Source organism: Myxocyprinus asiaticus, chromosome 12, assembly GCF_019703515.2.
Source record: "Myxocyprinus asiaticus isolate MX2 ecotype Aquarium Trade chromosome 12, UBuf_Myxa_2, whole genome shotgun sequence".
Classification (NCBI taxonomy): Eukaryota; Metazoa; Chordata; class Actinopteri; order Cypriniformes; family Catostomidae; genus Myxocyprinus; species Myxocyprinus asiaticus.
In genome coordinates this window covers 2,486,386-2,507,681 of record NC_059355.1, presented here as the reverse complement: position 1 = coordinate 2,507,681, position 21,296 = coordinate 2,486,386, and the positions used below count along the sequence as shown (strand labels likewise).

Sequence of the window (21,296 nt, the reverse complement as noted above, 5' to 3'; positions counted from 1 at the left end):
AAGTCATCTTTAAAGATGAGCACAGTTCAACAAAGCCACGCTTTTCAAATATCCATATGAGAGAGAGAGAGAGAGAGAGAGAGAGAGAGAGAGAGGAGAAAAAAGTGAGGGTGTTTGTTTTAGATCACTCATTTTCCATAGACACTGAGTCAAGCAGAGTGCTGACTGGAGACCGTAAAAGGGCAAACCCAGTTTCCCAGTTTTCACTTTTTGTCTGACTGCCAAACCTCAAACCCCAAGTCCTCATCCTCTTACTCTCACAAGCACCCTCACTTTCACACACACACACATTCACACACACACATATAATGACATGGTAACACAGGAGGGAGTTAAGCTGGTGAGTTGCCTGAAACCTCCTTAGATGCTTCTCTGTATCTCTGAGTGAAACTTCCCACACAGAGTTAACAAGCCGAGTTCAACGTGATACAGAACCGATCATCTCTAAAACACACCAGTCTTTGCCTCCCTCTGCCCACACACCTCACTTACAGCTGAATCATTTCCTCCCACACGCACATTCAGGTAAAACTTTTCTCACTTTTATACTGTCATTTTTACTCTTTCAAGTGCTGTTAACTTCAAACTAGGGCTGAAGGATTAATCGAAACAAAATTGAAATCGCAATATGACCTAGTGCGATCAACAAATCGCAAGGTCTCCTTCATAGCAATGCTACATGCAAGTTAAGAAAGTATTAAAGGAATATGGAATTAAAGTATAATAATATTAATAATAATAATCTGTATATAAGGTTTGAAATTAACACCAACCAAATGCAGGTAGAAATCGGCAGTGAAACTCAGTCACTCTTACTAGCCAATTTGGTGAGTAACATTTTCAGAGTTTTTCCTGCATGAAAAATGTTAATAGTATTCATGTCGCGTTCAGAGCTTCATAAGCACTAAATATGCCTCTTATTACTTACACGCACATCTGTGCAAGGCGAATGAAGCATGTTTCACGCGAACTGCTGCAGTGCCCATCAATGTGCTCCAGAGCTCTCGGACAGTGCAGAGAGAAACTTGTGTGATTCAGTTGGGCTTAACTCAATATTGGCGGCCTGCGGAAACCACAAAACTTGTGATCTATCTGAAATCTACAGAGAACATTCTAGTATGAAGCACTATATGGAGGAAGTCAAACCTTTTAAACAGCTAGACAGCATATACATTATAAACAGCACTGACGAGGTAAAAAGGAGACAAATACATAACGTCGGTTTTTAAAATACACATCATCGTCCTTACTAAAATGTTTTTCCTTAATGCAGTAACACTAACTGGTAACTGGTATGGTTTCAAATTAAATCTATTAGGATGAATCTATTAGACTTTATTTCTATAACAACTGAGTAAATTGTAGTTAAAGGTTTCTAAATGTGTTTAGGTTCTTTTTATTTCATATCAAATAATATAGCTTTTAGAAAAGACTATCTACATTAGCCTAACCACAGTAATAACTGCCTTCTTATTACAAATGCCACTGTTAAACAAAGGTAGAACAATGGTAAACTTTCAAATAGGCAAGTACAATTTAGAATTAAGGGGTTTAAACTTTTGGAATTATTGACAAAGTTATCCTCCTGTTCTATCCTAGTCTTGTTCTTTCTGGTCATGTTCCTGATATTCTAAAGTGACTTAAATCATTAGGTTTGTGTCCTGCTAAACTAATATGATTCTCGTTCAAATAAAATGTCCAAACAAATACTGTACATGCAGTTACAGTCTCTTGTTTATCAATTTTGGCTAGTGAAAATGCTGAGTGTCTCGTGATCTTGGAACACTACTAGCCACAGTGGCTGGTGAATCAAAATGTTAATTTCAAACCCTGTGTATAAACTGCATTTATACAGTGTATATTAGAGGTGTAACGGTTCACTCATCTCACGTTTCGGTCCAGTTCACGATATGGAATTCACGGTTCGGTTCATGATACTTTAAACAAAGCCTGTATAGAAAAGGTTAAGATTAAATTTTTTTTTTTTTAACCCTGTCCTGACATATGAAATTATTGTCAGAAAATACTATTGTTTTTTTTTTTGTTTTTTTGTCATTACACTGTTTTATTACCATTAGACAAACTATATATATATATATATATATATATATATATATATATATATATATATATATATATATATATATATTTATATATATATATATAAAAATGTATCATCATCCTCCTGAGGCCCAGCAATTCATTTTTGTGTAGGACATTTGTTAGTGAAGTTTTTCTACAGTGGTAAATCTTGGGGTATTATCAGAGGACTCCCTAGGCTTTTCAGTGATACCAAATGTTTGAGAGTTTGACCATGACAACTTCCTCTCCTTGGCCTATAAATATGGATTGAAATGTATTACAGTTCAATTCAGCACATCAAATACAATATCAATAAAATATTATTTTTTCAATAAACAATTTTTATCATATGTATTTTATGCACCAAACAATATATTGACTCAGGAACTTACGGTAAAATGACATCATAATAGCTTATGCCATATATCATATATATGTTAATTGAAGAAGCATGAACATCCATCTCCCATTTATCATGATGAGGATTCAGATCGCTGACGATTAAGCGCTTCCGAAGCGCATGTCACCCTGAGAAGCATATCATAGGAGATAATGATCAAAGTTTATCATTGCTTGTTCTCCACACCAGTTTCAGCTGAACTCATCAACACCTGCTGCTAGTGTGCAATGAAGAGATTTCCATTTGCATCCCCACTTGAAGTAGGCGTAGGACGTTGTGCATATTGGATAGAACAGATAGAAATATATATGTTTATTTATATATTTAAATAAATAATAATAATATTTTATATATATATATATATATTTCTAAATATATCCTTCCTATCTCGCTTCTGAACACCAAATCTAAATTAAGTAATTCTATAATTTGGCAACTAAAAACTGCCACTGGGCTCCTAAATATTTCAGTTTAGGAGCCAATGCCTGGAGCCCTGTTTAATATTAATCTATTACTGCTTGTGAAATCCTTCCCATGCTGTGACCTGGGAACTGTGGAATACTAGACATTTTGCAACAAAAGGGGGTAGTATATCCAGAAGCAGGGCACAAAGGTCCTGATGTTTCCTCATTTTTGGTGTGCAAATGATTAGGCAACAGAATAGAATGCAATGCATTATTGCACTATTCCCGCAGCCCGTTGACTTCCTCCTTTCCATCAAGTCGCAAGTCTGTTCCAGTGAGCTTGACTACTTGATCTCTCAGAGTCCTCAGGCATAGCGTGTTTGCCTGCTGTCATATGATTTGAAGCAGCAAGGAAGAAGAACTTTAGTGTCTAACACCAAAGTTTCCTAAATTTAGCTCTTTTTCAAGAAATGAAATTTGCAGTGAGTTTACTGTGCAGAATTTTAATTGTGTAATAATTTACTATGTCCATATTATTGTGTTTCCTCCATGAAACACAAAAGGAAATGTTGGCAGAATGTCAGAGTTACTGTTTTCCATTCAAGGAAAGCGGATGTTGATTTATTCTGCCAAGCTCCAAAAATCTCCGGAGGAGGGGAAGGTTATCATTATCACACACATGTTGTATGTTCTACATTCATGACATATTTATGGTTCTTTTTAATCCTTCACCATCCACTTTCTTTGTATAGAAAAGGAGCAGCTCTGACATTCTGCCAAACATCTCATTTTGTGTCTCACAGAAGAAAGAATATACATGTTCGGAATGACATGAGGGTGAGTAAAATGAAGACAAATGTTTCATTTTTGTGTGCACTACATTTTTTTAAATGTATGTGGTTCTGTGGGGTGCCTGACAACCAGCATAAATCCATTGGGAATAGTAAGGTTATGGAGTAAAAGGAAGACACAGCGAACACAAGGACACAGCAAAGGAAACAATCACACCAACAAGTCCAAATATTCCTAAAGTCACTAATGTTTTTTGTTTGCCAAAGCAACGCTCTGAGAATCTTTTACTATGTAAGATCTCCAGATGGCCTCGGTAGCATCAGGGAGACACTGATCTATGAGCTTGAGTAGCTGGCACTGCATTAAGCATTGTATATGTGTGTGTGAGACAGGAGGGCAGAGAAAAAGAGAGCAAGAGAGGTTGAGAGAGTGAGATAGAGACCCCTTGTTTGAGCGTGTCTGTGTTTTTGTGTGCAAGAACAAAAAAAAGTTCTACCCCTCCTGAGTGGTCTGTTCATCCAATTGGAGCTTGCATAATTCTTTAGAGGCCAACCACAGATGTTACCCTTTTGAGATGAAAATGAGCAACAGCCATCTTTCCCCCAGCATGGGTTAACAAACACACAAAAAGAAGGTAGAATTTATCTTCATATCAAATATATAGGCTTTAAACAGCAAAACAGAGACTTTTATGAAACTAGAGCCAACCTACAAAGACATGTACAGATCACTGGTTATTTCCGCAACACTGAAAAAATCAAATTGTGTGCTTGAAAAAGGAAATAATTCCCTACACTGGCTTGATTCATGAATTCAGGTTGAATAGCCAAGGAAAGGAATCGGTGGTGTAAAGTTGAACAGAGAGACATAAACACCGTTACATGGAGAAAGTGCTTCTTAAACTCTTCATTTCAAGGGGTATTATTCTGAAGAATTCAAGATTTAAAAATAAATAAATAAATAAATAAAACAGTTCGTTGTAATATGAAAGCACATTGCAAACTAGTTTCTAAAATGGTGAGTGGTGGTGGCGTAGTGGACTAAAGCACTGAACTGGTAAGCAAAAGGTTGTTGGTTCAATCCCCACAGCCACCACCATTGTGTCCTTGAGCAAGGCACTTAACTCCAGGTTGTTCCAGGGGGATTGTCCCTGTAAGTTGCTTTGGATAAAAGCGTCTGCCAAATGCATAAATGTAAATGGTTCATTCAGTACAGAAGGGCTGGGTATTGATAGCTTTGTGCAACTCAGTGTCCTTCTGCACGAACATTCTGTTTTGTCTTCGGTATACACTATGCATAATTTCATTTCATTTAAACTGACTGATCTCAGTTCAGGACATGCTGGGCTGTCAGTAAAGGGTTAAACTTTTGACACACAGAGTCATTTGACAAAACAATATGGTGCCAGTCACAATGGAGTTTGTCTTTGTGGGAAACGCCAACAAAACTACATCTGGCAGGGCTCCAGACTGGCTGTTTTTAGTCACCAATCATATAATTGCTCGATTTAGACTGTTATTCAGAAACAAGATAGAAAGCAGAAGGAAGACAGCTGATAACCCATTAATCGGAGGTTTAATATACAGTACATATAGTTGAGAAGATATGTAAGTTTCCATTCCCCATTTGTCTCATAAATATTCACACCCCTTTCATAATTTATACAAATATAAAAGATAAAACATTCTTTTTTTTTTTTTATCCCCTTTTCTCCCAATTTGGAATGCCGAATTCCCACTACTTAGTAGATCCTCGTGGTGGCGCAGTTACTCACCTCAATCCAGGTGGATTGAGCTTCTGAGACCGCCAATCCATGGATCTCATCATGTGGCTCTTCGTGCATGACAATGCGGAGACTCACAGCATGTGGAGGCTCATGCTACCCTCCGTGATCCACGCACAACTTACCACACACCCCATTGAGAGCGAGAGCCACTAATCGCGACCATGAGGAGGTTACCCCATATGACTCTACCCTCCCTAGCAACCAGGCCAATTTGGTTGCTTAGGAGAACTGGCTGAAGTCACTCAGCACACCCTGGATTCGAACTCGCGACTCCAGGGGTGGTAGTCAGCGTCAATACTCACTGTTTTGGCAATCCAGCCTCCTCCTTGCTCATCCTTTATACTGTTACATTGGTGCTGAAACCCGGGAGGGAGGAGGGATGCACTGATGTGGAGTCCTCGCCACTGCCGTCTGCCCAAAGGAGCAGCCACGGCCATCCACCAGGGGACGGAGAAGTCGCTGCCGGCCATGTAGACGCGGAGGAAAGGCCACCGTCTGCAAGGGAAGGAGGGGCTCACTACCGGCCACCTGGAGCGGTGGAGCCGAGGGGCTCGCCACCGGACGCCAGAACTTGGAGGGGCGTTCCATTCGCCAGAGGTTGGAAGACTCGCTGCTGTCTGCCCAGGGAGGAGTGGCTGTCGTCCGCCAGAGGGTGGAGGAGTGGTCGAGGACCAGGCAACAGCATGTCTGGGAACAGGCAAGCAATTTTTTTTCTCTCTCTCCTCTCTCTCTCTCTCACTGTTGCTCCGCCTCGCTCTTTCCCTCTCCCCTTTTCCCATCCCCTTGCCTCCCTCCCAGGTCATGAGGAAGGCGGGGAAACTGTGTGTGTGTGGGGGGGGTGTAAGTCATGCCGGGGGTTCCCCGGCCTGAGGCAAAGGAGGGAGGAGTGTGACGAGGAGGAGGGCGGGGCCGGGCCGTGACTACGCACGCCCGGCCCCTAATCGGGCTAATCAGCTGAGGAGAGGAATAAGGGCAGCCGGATACGGCAGTTTGGGAGAGAGCCACACGCAGCTGCCGTGTGTGTGTTTGTGTTCTGTGTCCTTTTAAGCTTTCATTAAATATCACTTTGATGGTTCGTCCAGTTCCCGCCTCCTCCTTGCCCATCCTTTATACAGTTACAGGTGTATTTCGAACTGTTCGGTGCTGACAGACAGCACACTGGATGTTAAGTCATTCAGTATATAGGGAGCAAGGAAGCATCTTATAGCTTTATTATGGAGCCAAGTGCATTCACTCTTAAAATCCAAACAAAAGTTCAGTTTCAGGCTGCAGATGATGTTTGCAATGACATTGGTAATCAATACTTAGATTCAGAATTTATAATGTATAATTTTATTTTAACATGGTTGGCAGTGATTGGACAATGCTGGCCATTACTTGTATCAGAATTAATTATGCTAATTTATGTTTTATAAAATTCTTCAGCACTGGCTGTCACTTGTTTGTTTGACAGTGCAAAGGGAGAACATTGAAATTTTGTTGCCAAAGTAGAAAATAAAAAACACTGTAACACAAAATTAAAATCAAGTCAAATAATTTTTATTTGTATAATTTTTATTTGTGCTTTTCCCAATAGACATTAATTCACAAGCTCTCGATTCGATTGAATTCTGATTCCGATTCAATATCGATTAATATTGGTATTCTATAATGTCCATTTTGCTTTCGTATGAAAGAAATTATCTCTCAGCTTGCTGTAAATTACAGTGGACCTTCTAATTAGGTATATTACAAAAACATTCCTTTCATAAATTACATTTTATCATTAGTTTTTCATCGCAAATCCATGAATTCCATCAATACATATGTCTTGATATTGCATATTATATATATGTATGTGTGTGTGTGTATGTATGCATATTTTTTTAATATATATATATATATATATATTTATATATACACACACACACAGTTAGTATACATTTACATGCATAATTTCTACTTTATAAATTGTTAAAATTAAAATCGTGATGCATCGGAAAATAGATATTTTTACCCAGTCCTATAATTCAGTACTTCCACATCTATCTGACATCAGACGGATGAATATACTTGCACACACGGACATAAGCGCGTCTAAATTACGTCAACAGTTTCTCGTTTCACAAAGAGGTTGTTTACATCTTGTCTTAAAGGCACTAGGGCTGGGATAAAAATAGATTCCATTACAAATCGCAATTCTTGAGCCAAACGATTTTAAAATCGTCTCCCTGATGAAAAAAACATGTTTATCTAAATGCTACAATGATTAAAAGATAAATATAGGAAGCTATATTTGTGCATAGTTCCACACTAACAGGTTTTCTCTCTGAGAAGTTTTGTCTCTTTATTTCTTTACATTCAGTCCTTTAATGCACCGCTGCTACAGCCATCAAAGTGCTGCTTGTTCACAGCCAGACGTCAAAATCCTCTGCTGTGATCATAATACAAAAGTTTATTTGAGAGGTGTTGTGGAGAGTATTTGTCAGAAGTCATTCTGCAGATTCTGTCTGACACTGCTTTAATAAATTGTTTAGTTGTAAAAAAAAGCTTTTCAAACTGTTGGATGTCGTAAACTACAGGCTATCTGTCGCGCCCCACAATATTTATAATCTAACAGCCAGGGCATTCATGCGCAGTGGTGGATAATTTCGCACATTTACCCGCCACGGTCGATAAGAAATGCCGCTAGACACAAAGACGCGTGCTTGAGGAAACACACCTGATTATATTTTGAAGAATGAAAGAAAAGTTGGCGATGCACATGTCTGATTTGCTTTTTGTTCAGAAGTTCATTTGCGCTATGGCACCAATGCGCGCAGCGCAATCATGTCTCGCGGAACGCGCAAATTGTTAGTTCTCACTTTTTTTTCCTCTGTCATCTGGGAGCAGTTTGTAAGAATAGCTGTCTGTGAGAACTCTGCATTGGATCTACATGCAACGACACTGGGACTACAGGTGAATTGGCATGTGTGTCATAATTCAGTACAGCCCCAGAAATGGTTCTTGAACAAGTTTACTTTTTAGCCTCCATTTGTATGTTGCAAAATTATCATTATGATAATAGTAATAGCCTATGATAATATGTTATATTTTATATTCTAAAATAGCAAAATTTGTTTGACAAGTTAAAATTATATATTGTTTATATTTAATTTGTTGAATACAAATGGACATAATGCAATCTTATACATGGGTTCCTTAAGGCACAGGTATACTTCACTTTGCGTGTTCCATCTTGCGCACAGTTGTGTGTGCACAGCTCTGAAAGAATACCACACGTGGATGAGCGCGGATGGATGCATTCGACACATGTGCAGTACAACTGCTTTGTTATATGCTACCAGACTTTAGAGGGCAGCACCGAGTCGAGTCATTTACAGGACATCTACTCTGAATGATAAAGAAAAACGGAGGATCCGCCATTAGAGGAAGCAAGAACAACAACAACAAAATGATGGAGAAGGATATGTTCTTCGACTACTGCTTGACAGTACAGCCCAACTGTGTGTACTGCCACCTAGTGGACTCTTTTATCTCAACAGTCAACCTTGCGCATGCGCGTTTGTCCACGCACAGTCCGGGCAGACAGAAAAATCTGGCCGCACGCGGGCACTGTGTGCGGACTTCCGCAGACACTCCTGATGACAAAAATTACAGCACGCGGACTGTGCGCAGACCGTCGCGGACAGCCGATGTATACTTTGGGCTTTAGAGTCGCCAATAGCTCAGACAACGCACTGACTGGTCAACTGGTAGTTTTAAACTGGTCGTTTTGCACATCCCTACCTTTTAACTGCAAATTATTTATTACAGAGTGAAAACAATTGTCATTTCAGACACAACTGTTATTCAATAGACAATTCTTTCTGAGAAAAAGGACTTAAAGATTTTTTAAAATCTTGTTATGAAGTTTTTATATCAAACCATCAAATCATAATACTAACAGAATCTTAATATCGCAATACATATCGAATCGGCTAGGAAATATCTTGTAATATCGAATCGGGAAGTCTGTGGCTATTCCCAGCCCTAAAAGGCACAAGAACAAAAACAGCCCGTTTAATCCCAAGTAAGAGGGTGGCAAAGTTTTTTTGATAAAACATTTTTGGATTTTTATTTTTTAAATATGATATTATTAACTTCTACTTCAAGACAGTAAATCTAGTTGACAAATTCTACAAACATAAACATTGACCACCTCCATTTCTCTGTGTGTCTTTAAGTGTCACAAAGCTTGAATGCAAATTCAATTAAAGTATGTCAACTAAAAGTAAACATCATGGAATTTAATTCAGACCTGAAAGTTTATCAAGAAAATGGCAAAAAGAAGAAGAGGCCAGTGTAATATGCTTATGTGAGTAAGTGCAATTGTTGTTTTGCAGCGTTAAAGAGGTTTTAAGGGAAGTGGTTTGATGCAAGTATTGCCACTTGCGGCAGAACCATCACTCTGAGGAAGTAGATAAAGATTCAAGGTACTGAACTGGGCTAAGATCTCATTCTGATCACATTCTCTACTCTGAGCCATGATGTACTTCTGTATTGAATGCCAAGAAGAGCTCACAGGACCACACAGATTTAACCAGACCTTCACAAATGGCCTATTCACAGGAGAGGACATGCACAACTCAAGTCTTGTTATCAATCCCTGAGTCTAAGACACTTATTCAGCATATAACTCTCTGCCTTAGTGAGGCTAAAAAATATGACTCTGAAGGTCAGCAGGAAATGACATAGCTCTCCACTGACACACAGGTGCTTGTCAGGTATTGAGCTCCTATTTCACAGAGGTGTGTCTAAATGGAGGAGAAAAATGTAGGAATGGCTATGTGCCATTGTTCAATTCTGGTGGATGACTGAGAACAAACATTATGCAGCCCCTTGACACGATTTTGTCTTCAGGTTCTTCAGTAGAGAATTTGTGCCAGTTGTAATAAATTAAAACAAACAAGGCCCTAGAGAATAAAAAAAGTGAAGGAACTTGTCCTAAAACATCTAAACAATGAGAAATCACTTAAGCCCCTAATTTCATTGAATTTTCCTTCTCCAAAAGACTAGATATAATTAGGAACTATTTGCATTGTTGCTAATTCTCAGAGATGCAAAGTGGGTCATTCCATGCCAACTCAACTAGAGGTCCCCGGCTCAAAATGTAGTTTTTGACACTTTTTTGACTGGTGAAAAATACACATAAATGATGATGAAATCCAAAATATTAAATACCATGGAGCAATATCTACAGAATAATCTATTATTTTGTATGGGGTGGGGGATCAAAAAATCTAAATGTTTGCCTATGATTATGGAGCGATACAACAGCAGGGTTTATCTTGCATTGAAAGTCTTTTGGCGCAAAAAGCCAATTTTATGACATAAAGTGCCGAAAGCAAGACGAATAAGTGCTAAATATGCTTCTCGTGGTAATGAGCAATCCATGGTCTTAAATATGGTAAACACAAGGGCAAGTAAGCTACAATGTAGAATATAAATTATGAAGAAAGTCATGTGTAATATTGTAATGCATTTCCTGTTCTAATGATGTTTGATATAAGGAAACAAACTGGCCTGGTTTGGATTCCTAAATGATTAAGAATCTGATAAAAAGAAAAACAATATCTGTTATGAAGTAGGAAACAAACATATTTACTGTAGAAGCACAGAACCAAATCTGTAAAGTGGTTTACTCATGAATATTATAACTAGCCCTATAGAAATAAGGCGTTAGTTTAATTTCCCACTGCTCCCTGGAGTAAAAAAAATTCAGTTGAGTTCAGAAGTTTCTATATGCTAAAGATTATCAAAAATAAATAATATTCATTACAAACATGAAATGCAACAAATTATCTTAAATATTAATTGCAATTATGACAAAAAAATAATAATAAATAAATAAAGAAAAAACTGCATTGCAATGAACGTGTACGTCAGCCACCACTGAAGTCCATTTTTGACCCAGGAAAAACCCTGAACAGGTCAAAAAATAACCTTAGAAATGTGGCATTATTTTATTTTTACACAGAGACAGACTATTTCTAAAATCAGTTGCAATATATGGCATTATAGTTCCCCTTGGTGCATTATATGCCAATGGTGTAAGTAAAAAAAATCCCTTATTTTGTTATCTATCTAAATCTGAATTGCCTAAAACTTCAGAAGAAATTTTAGATTCTATTTCAGAACAGACATTTGTGTCTTCATTTTTTACGGTCCTATATAGTTAAATCACAGAGATATTGGGGCCCTTAATGTGGCTCCATCCAAAAACTATTCGATTTGAAACTCAAATTGTCGAAACTCAAATGTGGGTCACATGGTATGAACTAGTTTTTCTTGTCCAACAAAACAAAGGTCTGAAGTACAAATAATGTTGAAACTAGAAATGTACCTTTATTTATTCACACAAGAACAACACTGTCAAAATTGTGATTTCTGAAATTTACTTGATCTGATATGGCATAAGCCAACAGCAAGTGCCCATTTAAACCATCAGTCAGTGGGCTGATATATCGAATTTCGATATATCGTGAACCAAAAAAAAAATGTCGAACCATATCGAGGCAAAACTCAATTTGAAACATTGTTTTCGGTCCATGTGATCATAAATAAAATGACCCGTCAAACATCATAATCTCTGTATTGCTTGATTTTACCCCTACTGCACTTTTTTCCTACACTGTTTACAGGGTTCACACAAGGTCCTTGAAGTTCTTAAAGTGCCTGCATTTAGCTTTTTGAAATATAAGTACTGGTATTCCTGGCAAATTGCCTTGTTTTGTTGAAAAATGCTTGAGATTAAAACAGAACATTTCTTCCGTGTAATGTGTGTCCATCAAAGATGAAATCCTGCACTCCACTTTCATTGAATAATTTGTCTTTTTACATCCTTTCTGTTCTTTACAGTCAGATAAAAAAGTAAAAATAAATATAAATTTTTATCACAAATACACTCAAAAAATGAAGCCATTACCGTTACTTAATTGAATTTGAGAAAGTTTTTACAAACAATTTAATTTAGTTAATTTAAATCATTTTCATTGAGCCAACATAATTTAGTTAAATTAGGTCAATTTAATTTAGTAGTTTTAACTCAACTTTGTTTAACTCAATTTAATAATGTTTATTTATGTATTTTTTGTATAAATTAATAGTACATGCAAGGCAAGCAAGTGTAAGACCAGTGGAATGGTTGTACTGTCAATTTGATAGTAGTCGCCAAGGCCAATAAATCGGCTGATATTCTGACTTTTTTAATTATTGCATCGGCCGATACATTGTCCTGTTTGCCTGAAAATCGCCTGCTTGCATGTGGAGCGACTGAGACATGTAAACGACCTATCACAGTTCGTTTTGTTGTTACGTGCCATCGTGCTACTACATAATAGTATATATAGTAAATAGTTTGCAACACAGTGTAATTTAAACGGTCCGCAAATCAGAGCCGCAACAGACACGTTTGAGCTCATAATGTTAAAGTGCTCGCCTGTTTCATTCTACCTCTCTCTCCTCAACAGTTCCCTGTAACTTTTAACTAACTTGTCTAATGATAAAAAGGCAAATATCAAAAAATATATATCATATACTGTCTGCAAATATGCATATATCTCGTTTAAACAGATGTAATAAACCAACCTCACACAACTTGAGCAGATCCAGCATCTTGTGGAGGGTGCATATATTTACCTCTAAAGCACATATACTATCAGCCTCTCCTCAGCAGTTCCCAGTTACTTTTAACTTTTCTAATGATAAAAGGCAAATATCAATAATACTTATATTACATACCGTTTGAAAATATGCAGATATCTTGTTTAAACAGATGTAATTCACAAACCTCACGAAAATCCAGCGTTTTCTTCCTGTCGAGCGCTCATCTAATATCTTCCTCTGAAGAGCGTATATTCAATCAGCCAGAATCAAAAGTACCTCTGGTGCACAAATCATGACGGTCAGTCCGTGACAATCCAAGCAGGCGATCCAGGCCGTTTAAATTGTCAGGAGATTGCTGCTCGCACTGGATCTGCACAAGTGTGTGAGTGCAACTTCAAAGTAAAAGCGCTTCACGTGTGCTATAAGTCGAAGTCTTATTCACTATGCACTGTATGTACAATTGGTTTGATTCAGTATTTTTGGAGAAAATGCGATTGCTGACGTGGACATGCCATCTATAGTTGCTGGACTACTGTGTATACTGTTATTTCCTTCTTCCTAATATATTACCAATTTCTTCATGTGCAAATAAATTACAAAAATTTGATGACTAAACAAAAATTAGAAGAAACTGCTATCTACCATTTAAAATAAAAAAAAATTAGATTCTTTTTTACAAAGTTAAAGTTTTGTGTGAAATTGAGTAAATATAGTGCTAAATATGAGTTTATTATTTTTTTATGATTACATTGTTTGCAATTTTAAGATTCTTTTATTTACTATATTAAATTGTGTGATATATCTGCATTGTATCGGCCTATCGGTCACCCTGCTCTCTGGATATCGACATCGGCCATTAAAAATCCCATATCGGTCGAGAATCACTTGAAAGTGACAGTACATCCTCAAGCTAAGCACAAACGCTAATCTTCACCTCAATGGTAACCCACAAAACTCAAATCTTTTCCTAACAGAAAATCTTTTTAAATACCAATATAAAAGAACATTAAACATGAACAAATATCCTCCTATTCTCATCTTGCTCAAACATGCATAAAATTACACTTAATTTCAATTTTTGTTCACCCCATCCAGCCCCATACAAAGCATGCTGGGAAATGGATATCCCCTGCCCCATTTCCTTAATGCTACAAAAAGTATTCATGTAGTCATTTAGTTCATTTTAACTGAGCAAACCGAACAACCTGCAAAAATAATTTTTTTTGAGTTCAGCACAGATGCATTAAAAAAAAACCGAGACTTCTCTCTTGTTAATGAATGAACCGCAAGGAGCTGTGCAAGTCTGTGAGATGCACGTTAAACTCACGTTAAGTGGCAGTACCATAATAGCGCTTGCTATACAAATGAATGTAAACGTAATGTTATAACTTGTAAATTGTACACATTATTTCAAACATTGACAGCTCATATCATTATTATAAGTGCCCGACCAATTTATCGGTCAGATATTAGACTTTCACAGATATATCGGTATCGTCGTATATGTTTTCCGATATGCACAGATATGAAAACTTTTTCAGAACATATAATGCAGAAAACAATGCTTGAATTGGTGTCATAACGTAGTTTGTCCAGCAGAGCGTGCTCCGACGACTCTGTTTACAAGGCTGAGCTGACAGTGGTTCTGCAGACAGGGCGGAGTTAAGCGGTGTCTTCTCTGTAAGTTGTTAACTAGTTTGTGAAATACATACTGAAAAGTTAATAAACAATGATCTCATCATTTCCCCTTTTCAATATAACTAATATACCTTTAACCCTGTCCCTGACAACCATGTCACTCATGTTTATCACACCTGATTGCTATGTTAGCCAGCTATAGCTTGTCAGAGCATGTTTTTGCAGCTCAGCAGACAACAGTGCGGTGGTGGATTGTGTGAGGTAAGTGTTGATTTCACGCTATGTTGTTACCTAGTTGGTGAGACGCAATTTTGGAAAGTAAATAAAGTCCATATTTTATTCTCCGTGTCAATGAGCTTATAGCTAACTAGCTAACCACATAGCTACTTTCATCCCTTGTCCACTGAGTGGAAGCTAATGTGTAAACATGTATTCACCAAACTGTTTTGTTCAGGATTCGCAGTTTGGTACCCCCTTCAACCGAACAATTCCAGTCGTTGCATTTAAAAAATTTAATATTTAAAAGTCTGGTTTTCCACCGTTAAAAGTTTCCCCTGAACTTGTATAGCACAATACGGTGTAACACCGCTGCCGCTGTTTATCTCTTGACTCGGCAGGTGTAAATGCTTCTTGTTTTACAACCTGCCAATAACTGACTGGCAGTATTAAAATAGTCAGTGTTTGACTGATACTAAACATTACTACTGATGTTTATTTAGCTATTTAATTTATTTTTATTTATTCTTTATTTAAATGCTCAGCAATTGACTGATACTAAACATACAGTACTGATGTTTATTAAGCTATTAATTGTATTTTTTTATTCTTTATTTTCTCAGTGTTCATTTCTAGTATTTGTTGACAATTTATAATAATAATGTCAAATGTTCTTTGATAATAATATTTAAGAAAGCAGCCTTCTGAGTACCTTTGCATAGTCATATCAGTGCAAAATCGGTGCACAATCCACATAGAAAAGGTCTGTTTTCATTCCAGCTCAAAAATTAACTATATCCGCTACCATAATCAGTGAATTTCCCCTCTCTAAAATCGGTATCGGTCTCAAAAATCCCATATCAGTCAGGCTCTAATTATTATATATACAATTTCAAGAAATCATATTAATTGATGGAATGTAGAATTTTTATATTTTAAAAAAAGTTAAAATGTGATTATAATAATCAAGACAAACAAATTATTTAAAAAAACAAAAAACATCTTCACATACTTTTTCAGGACAGGTTCTGTTCAGTTTTATTTCTTGTTCTGTTTATTTGTTTGTGATCTTTTCTTATAGTGAAAGGTACAGTATATGAGAAACTCTTATTTAAATTTTGAGCATTTAAATTGTGTATTAACAAACTTTATTTTCATGAGAAATTATAATTTGCATTTTGCGCAAGCATTTTTCAAAAAATAAACACAATTTTCTGCCACACTTTGTCATTTAACTGTTATCTTATCCAATCAAGATAACATTGAATCGTGAACCTCATATCGTATATCAAACTGAATCGTGAGATAAACATATTGTCCCATCCCTATCCAAAAACAAATTCAAAATATAAAATCTAGTTGATTTACAGGTCATTACAGCAGTAAAGCATGCATGCTGCACTGTTGAAAATGTGGCCTGCCTGACATGGCATATGCATTGGTCAGGTCAACATTTAAAATAAATACAATATAATTTTTTATGTCTTGGCACTAATCTACTGGTATTCTAGAATAGTAGTTATTATAAAACAAGAAGGAGAGCAGCTGTTTCTAGTAACAGTTCTACATTTATTTTTCATCCAACATTGACATGACTGAAGAAGGAACAGTTCATGGCAACTGTCTGCATCAGTACCACAATTACATAACAACCTTTCCTCCTCACAGCATATGGTTGAGGATCCTTCCACACTGTCACGTTTACAACCATTCTCAAAGTGCTGTTCCAGGCCAGGACAGTCAGAATCTACTTTTAGCGCTACATGGATCCTGTATCCAAGGATATATCAATAATACAGGCCTGTATTGTATAACTATCGAGTGTGTTTTGGAAGCATCACAGTCTAAGGCCAACAACAAATGCTCCACAGACAAGATTTGATCTGTTCCCATCCTCCAGGCAGATTTGAAAGGCTATAGACAGAAGACTTTTTTTATCCCAATTTGACTAAATATATTCCATGTGACCCACAACAATTATCCCAAACGTTGCCTTTATCAATGTAACACAGAATTGTTTCTTTCAATTTGATTTACTTATAAATTTCTTCTACCTCAATTGCGACGTGCTTCCTTTCTCCCTAATGTTGTCTAGGAGTCCTTGGAGAAAAAATAGACACTGCAAATCTGGCACAGGGCTACAGCATCTCTTAAGAATGCTTCCGATCTCTGAGAGAAAAACACGACTCTGAGATTGGAATTCTCAAGAAGTAAATCTTGTGAGTATCTCTTCAGGTATTGAAGAGTAATGATCAAGCAGCACACACAGCTAGAGGAATCTGTTACAGTAGGCTACTGATCTGAGACCTGCTCTGGAAGGGGCATATATCTGACTCACAGATATGACTGACTGTAACTGACTGTGACATGAAACTGAAACACTGATCTCAGCAGAGCTTAATGTGACGTAGTCTGGGGTGATGCAGAGAGCCAGTCATTGCTGATAAAGAGAAGGTGAAGAGTAGGGCTGCAACTGACTATTATTTTGATAATCGATTAATCTAACGATTTAGAATGATTATTCTGCGATTATGGCAACGATTAATCATTAGCTCTTAACCGACTATTCAGCTAATGCCCCAAGTTAAAAGGTTGTATTAAACGAGCTTACGCTCCGGCGTTACATCTTTAATGCAGTTATATTTAATGCATTATATCTTTATTAAATGTGCAATATGTAACATTCAAAAACCCTTGTTATTAATGACACCTGTGGCCGTTAAGTGAACTGCAGTCAGCTACCTGTTGCTCGTGCTCGTGCACACACTCCATAGGGACACGAGCGAGCATTGGCCAAAACAATGACGTAACGTACAAATAGACTGAACATGATCCACTGGCATCATGCTGACAGATGAGGTCGCATAATTAAAATTACACAGTTATGATTGTTTTACTATAAACTTTGAGACTAAACTAAAACTACTTATCAGCTAACATAGCATACTGATACACACATACAGCTATATACTACCAAACTATACCAGACAGTTTACTGTAGCACTGCACTGTTCTGTTGCACTATTGTAGGTTTTGTATGTCATTTGTTGTACTGCGATCAAGAAACCAGCGTATTTGCTTAAATTTATCCTGTATACCTGACTTTTAGTATAAAGAGAAAGTTACAAAGCAAGGTAGCTTGCAATTCGTCAGCGAATCAAGATCAAGTTAGCTAAAACTACACAGATCAATCCTTATGGCACTATATTTCACATGCTTTGCAGTTATGTAAGCTTACCTGTCCAATAAGAAGAACGCCAATTCAGGGTCAGTTTTGATCCCCAAAACCGAACGACGGTCCCTCCAGGAATCAAATGCCCTGCCGATGTGCACTTTAGTTTTCTCGCTCGACCATGATCACGTTCCCGCTTAGCCAGACAGGATTCAGTAAAAGGCTCTCGGGAGCACGCATAAACGTCACATCCTTTGGATTTTCCCGGCAAAACCGACCTGCTCCCTTCGCATGAAAATCAGTCTACAGGCTTTAATAGGCAACCTTGGAAGTCCGGGAAGGGCTCATTTTTTAAGTTGCGTTACAAGCCATTCACACATTGGCAAAAAAAAAAAAAGGAAAATATTACATGAACATTTTTACATATTGCACCTTTAAAGTACAAATAATACGGAAGCAGATCATGTAAATAACTACAAACTCCGAAACTGGCATTTCTCTGTGCGGTCAGCGCCTCTTCTGAGTTGAGTGAATGTCCCAATCTAAGGGGGAAGAGACTGAAACTGCACCCGGCTGATGCACACTCTGTCACGGGATGCTCATCCCTCGAGCGCACACGCTTAATGCAGCTAGATTATAACGTGATGACTCACGACTTATTGAATCATAATACATGTGTCACTGTGCATTTCTTATCATGAAGAAAATTGGCAATATGCAGCTTTATTAATAAGAGATTTTGTTAAAAGAAGTGAACAGAAAGGTGAGAGAGGGTAGTCTTCGCCCCATTATACACTGCAACAAAATATGTTTTTGATTTGTTTTTGTTTTGGCTTGATATCCAATATAAATATCTAAAACTCCTTTAAAACAATGTATATTTTCTTTAGCAGCTATACTGAGAATGTTGAATATAATCTTAAAAATGCTAATATTTTAAAATATCTAAAAATCCTTTAAAAAAAATATGCATTGACCTGAAAAGCAGCATATAAGATATTTAGACTTGCTTTTAGAGAATAGATTTGGAATATAAGTATATTTTGTCTTTACTGCACTCACAGAAGTGAAACAATACACTTATACACAAAATACACTTATATTTAAGATACATTCTCTTAAAGCAAGTCTGAATATCTTATATGTTGCTTCTCAAGTAAATGTATCTTTTTTTAAGGATTTTTAGACCATTTTAAATGGAAAACAAGACAAAAACACTTGATTACAATAGGATTTTTTGCAGTGAATGTCTTTAATAAATTAAACTTAATAAAAATTTGTTTTTTTTTTTTTCCTTTAATTCACTGAATGTCATTTAGAGGTATTTTTAAAAGATGATTTTGTCCTTTTTATTGTTAGTAAGCACGTTTAATGCAAACTTTTAAGTCAGGGCACAAGCTGAATAATCGGTTAAGAGCTAATGATTAATCGTTTCAATAATCGATTGATGTGAAAAGGTTATTTTGTACTTCTAAAACATTGTGCACATTTGTTTTTGCAGTTCAAAACAAAAGAACTCACATTTTACATGAATGTACTGTATATTATAATACATTATAAATTCATATCATGCATATGCTGGGCAATTCCACAGAAATGTCCATCATATAATGGAAAAATAAAAAGCTATAACCAAAGGAACAAAAGGCCCTTTTAAATTCTATCATGGTTTAATGGATATTGCCATCCAGACCAGCAGAGGGTGCCGCCTGCTCACGCAGCGCTGAATGAAGCACTGAAATGCATACTACATTTTAAAACATAGCCTTTTAAGGTTTAGTAATCGTGCACAACCAAATTGTGACGTTAATCTTACTCAATCATGCAGCCTTAATGGATACCATACCAATGTCTCAGAAGACAAAGTGAGTCAAAACGTTTTGGATGGTTTCCCTCATCATGCATAGGTAAGTGCCACTTTCACAACTGTCACTGTCAGGTTTGTGACATGAATTTTGACTCCCTAGTGTTCTTATGTTTAGGGCTATGTGTAGGGATGGGCTTTAAGGGTAAGAAGCAATGAGGACTAGGGTTAGGGGTGGGCTTTAGGGATACGGGCCAGTCAGATAGCAGGCAGTCCGAATCTGGCGGGAAATCAAATTTCGGCACAACACTGGTTTGCCCTCATTAATGTGAGATCAAGAAAGAATAAAAATTGAATATTACATGCTCTTAGGAGTGCCGACCCTTCTGCATTTTTTGACTGTCATTATTTCTGGAGTGTGCAACTGAATTCACAGTGTTTTAACAAAGTGTGCTGATAGTTAATTATAAATAAACTATCATTTTTTTAATATGGCTGTTTTCATGCGTATAACCAATATACCAGTGGTTGTAATTTGTTCAATAATTGGCAGATAAACATACATTGGTGCAGCCTAGCTAATGTAGCCTAAATGCCTTTAAACCATCCAAAAATTGGCCCCATTCACTTCCATTGTAAGTGCCTCACTGTAACCTCAAATTTAGCTTTTAATGAAAAGGAGGAATGAGTTAAAATTAGTCTATTTTTTGCGGTAATCAACATTATGCCACAAATGCTGTCGATTAAGCTTAACTTGCATTGAACCAGGAATATTCCTTTAAAGCAGGCTGATGTAGTGCCTGCACATGGCCTGTGTTTTCGTCTCAGCTGAGAGAGCCACAAACCCCCAAACCAAGTGTGATCAAGCTGACAGCATTTGTAAACCTTGCTTATGCAACAGCCTGCCAGCCTCATGCAAACCAGACAAACCCTAAAGGTTTTACTGTTTATAGAAGGAATGTCATGGTAACAGCCCATCACTGACCAGTGATGGTACAGTAAGGAAATCTTTGTTTACTATCATACATTAAGTAAAAAGACTATTTAACTTAGCATAACTAAAACGATTCTTTGCATTGTTATTTTACAATACAACCCTACCCCTACAAGAGTGAACAATGCGCTTGATCATTAAGTAATGACAGTGCACGTGTTGAAAATGTTTACAACAAGGCCATTTCTACTGCATTAGGCTTTTGGCATGACATGAACAGCCCAGACTCTCATAGTACAATAATACAAGTATATCACAAAGATATATCAGAGACAACACTGGACATTCAGGTCACACTGCATGCATACTTTGCACCTTACTCTATCGATGAAAGGAATTTCAGTCTTTCCCCCAAATAACCATCAGCAGGTTTCGTTTAGGC

At 37.1% G+C, this 21,296-nt stretch overlaps 2 protein-coding genes across 12 annotated transcripts in view; one reads left to right on the top strand and one right to left on the bottom strand.

Annotated features, from left to right (window-relative positions):
- Positions 1–21,296, bottom strand: part of LOC127449222 (inositol polyphosphate-4-phosphatase type I A-like) — a 111,974-nt gene that overhangs the window by 90,337 nt on the left and 341 nt on the right. The gene's annotated exons all lie outside the window — the stretch shown is intronic.
- Positions 8,841–21,296, top strand: part of tmem182b (transmembrane protein 182b) — a 41,201-nt gene continuing 28,745 nt past the window's right edge. Inside the window, 1 exon segment of the mRNA XM_051713011.1 lies at positions 8,841–9,140. Coding sequence (XP_051568971.1) covers positions 8,841–9,140 — 300 coding nt within the window.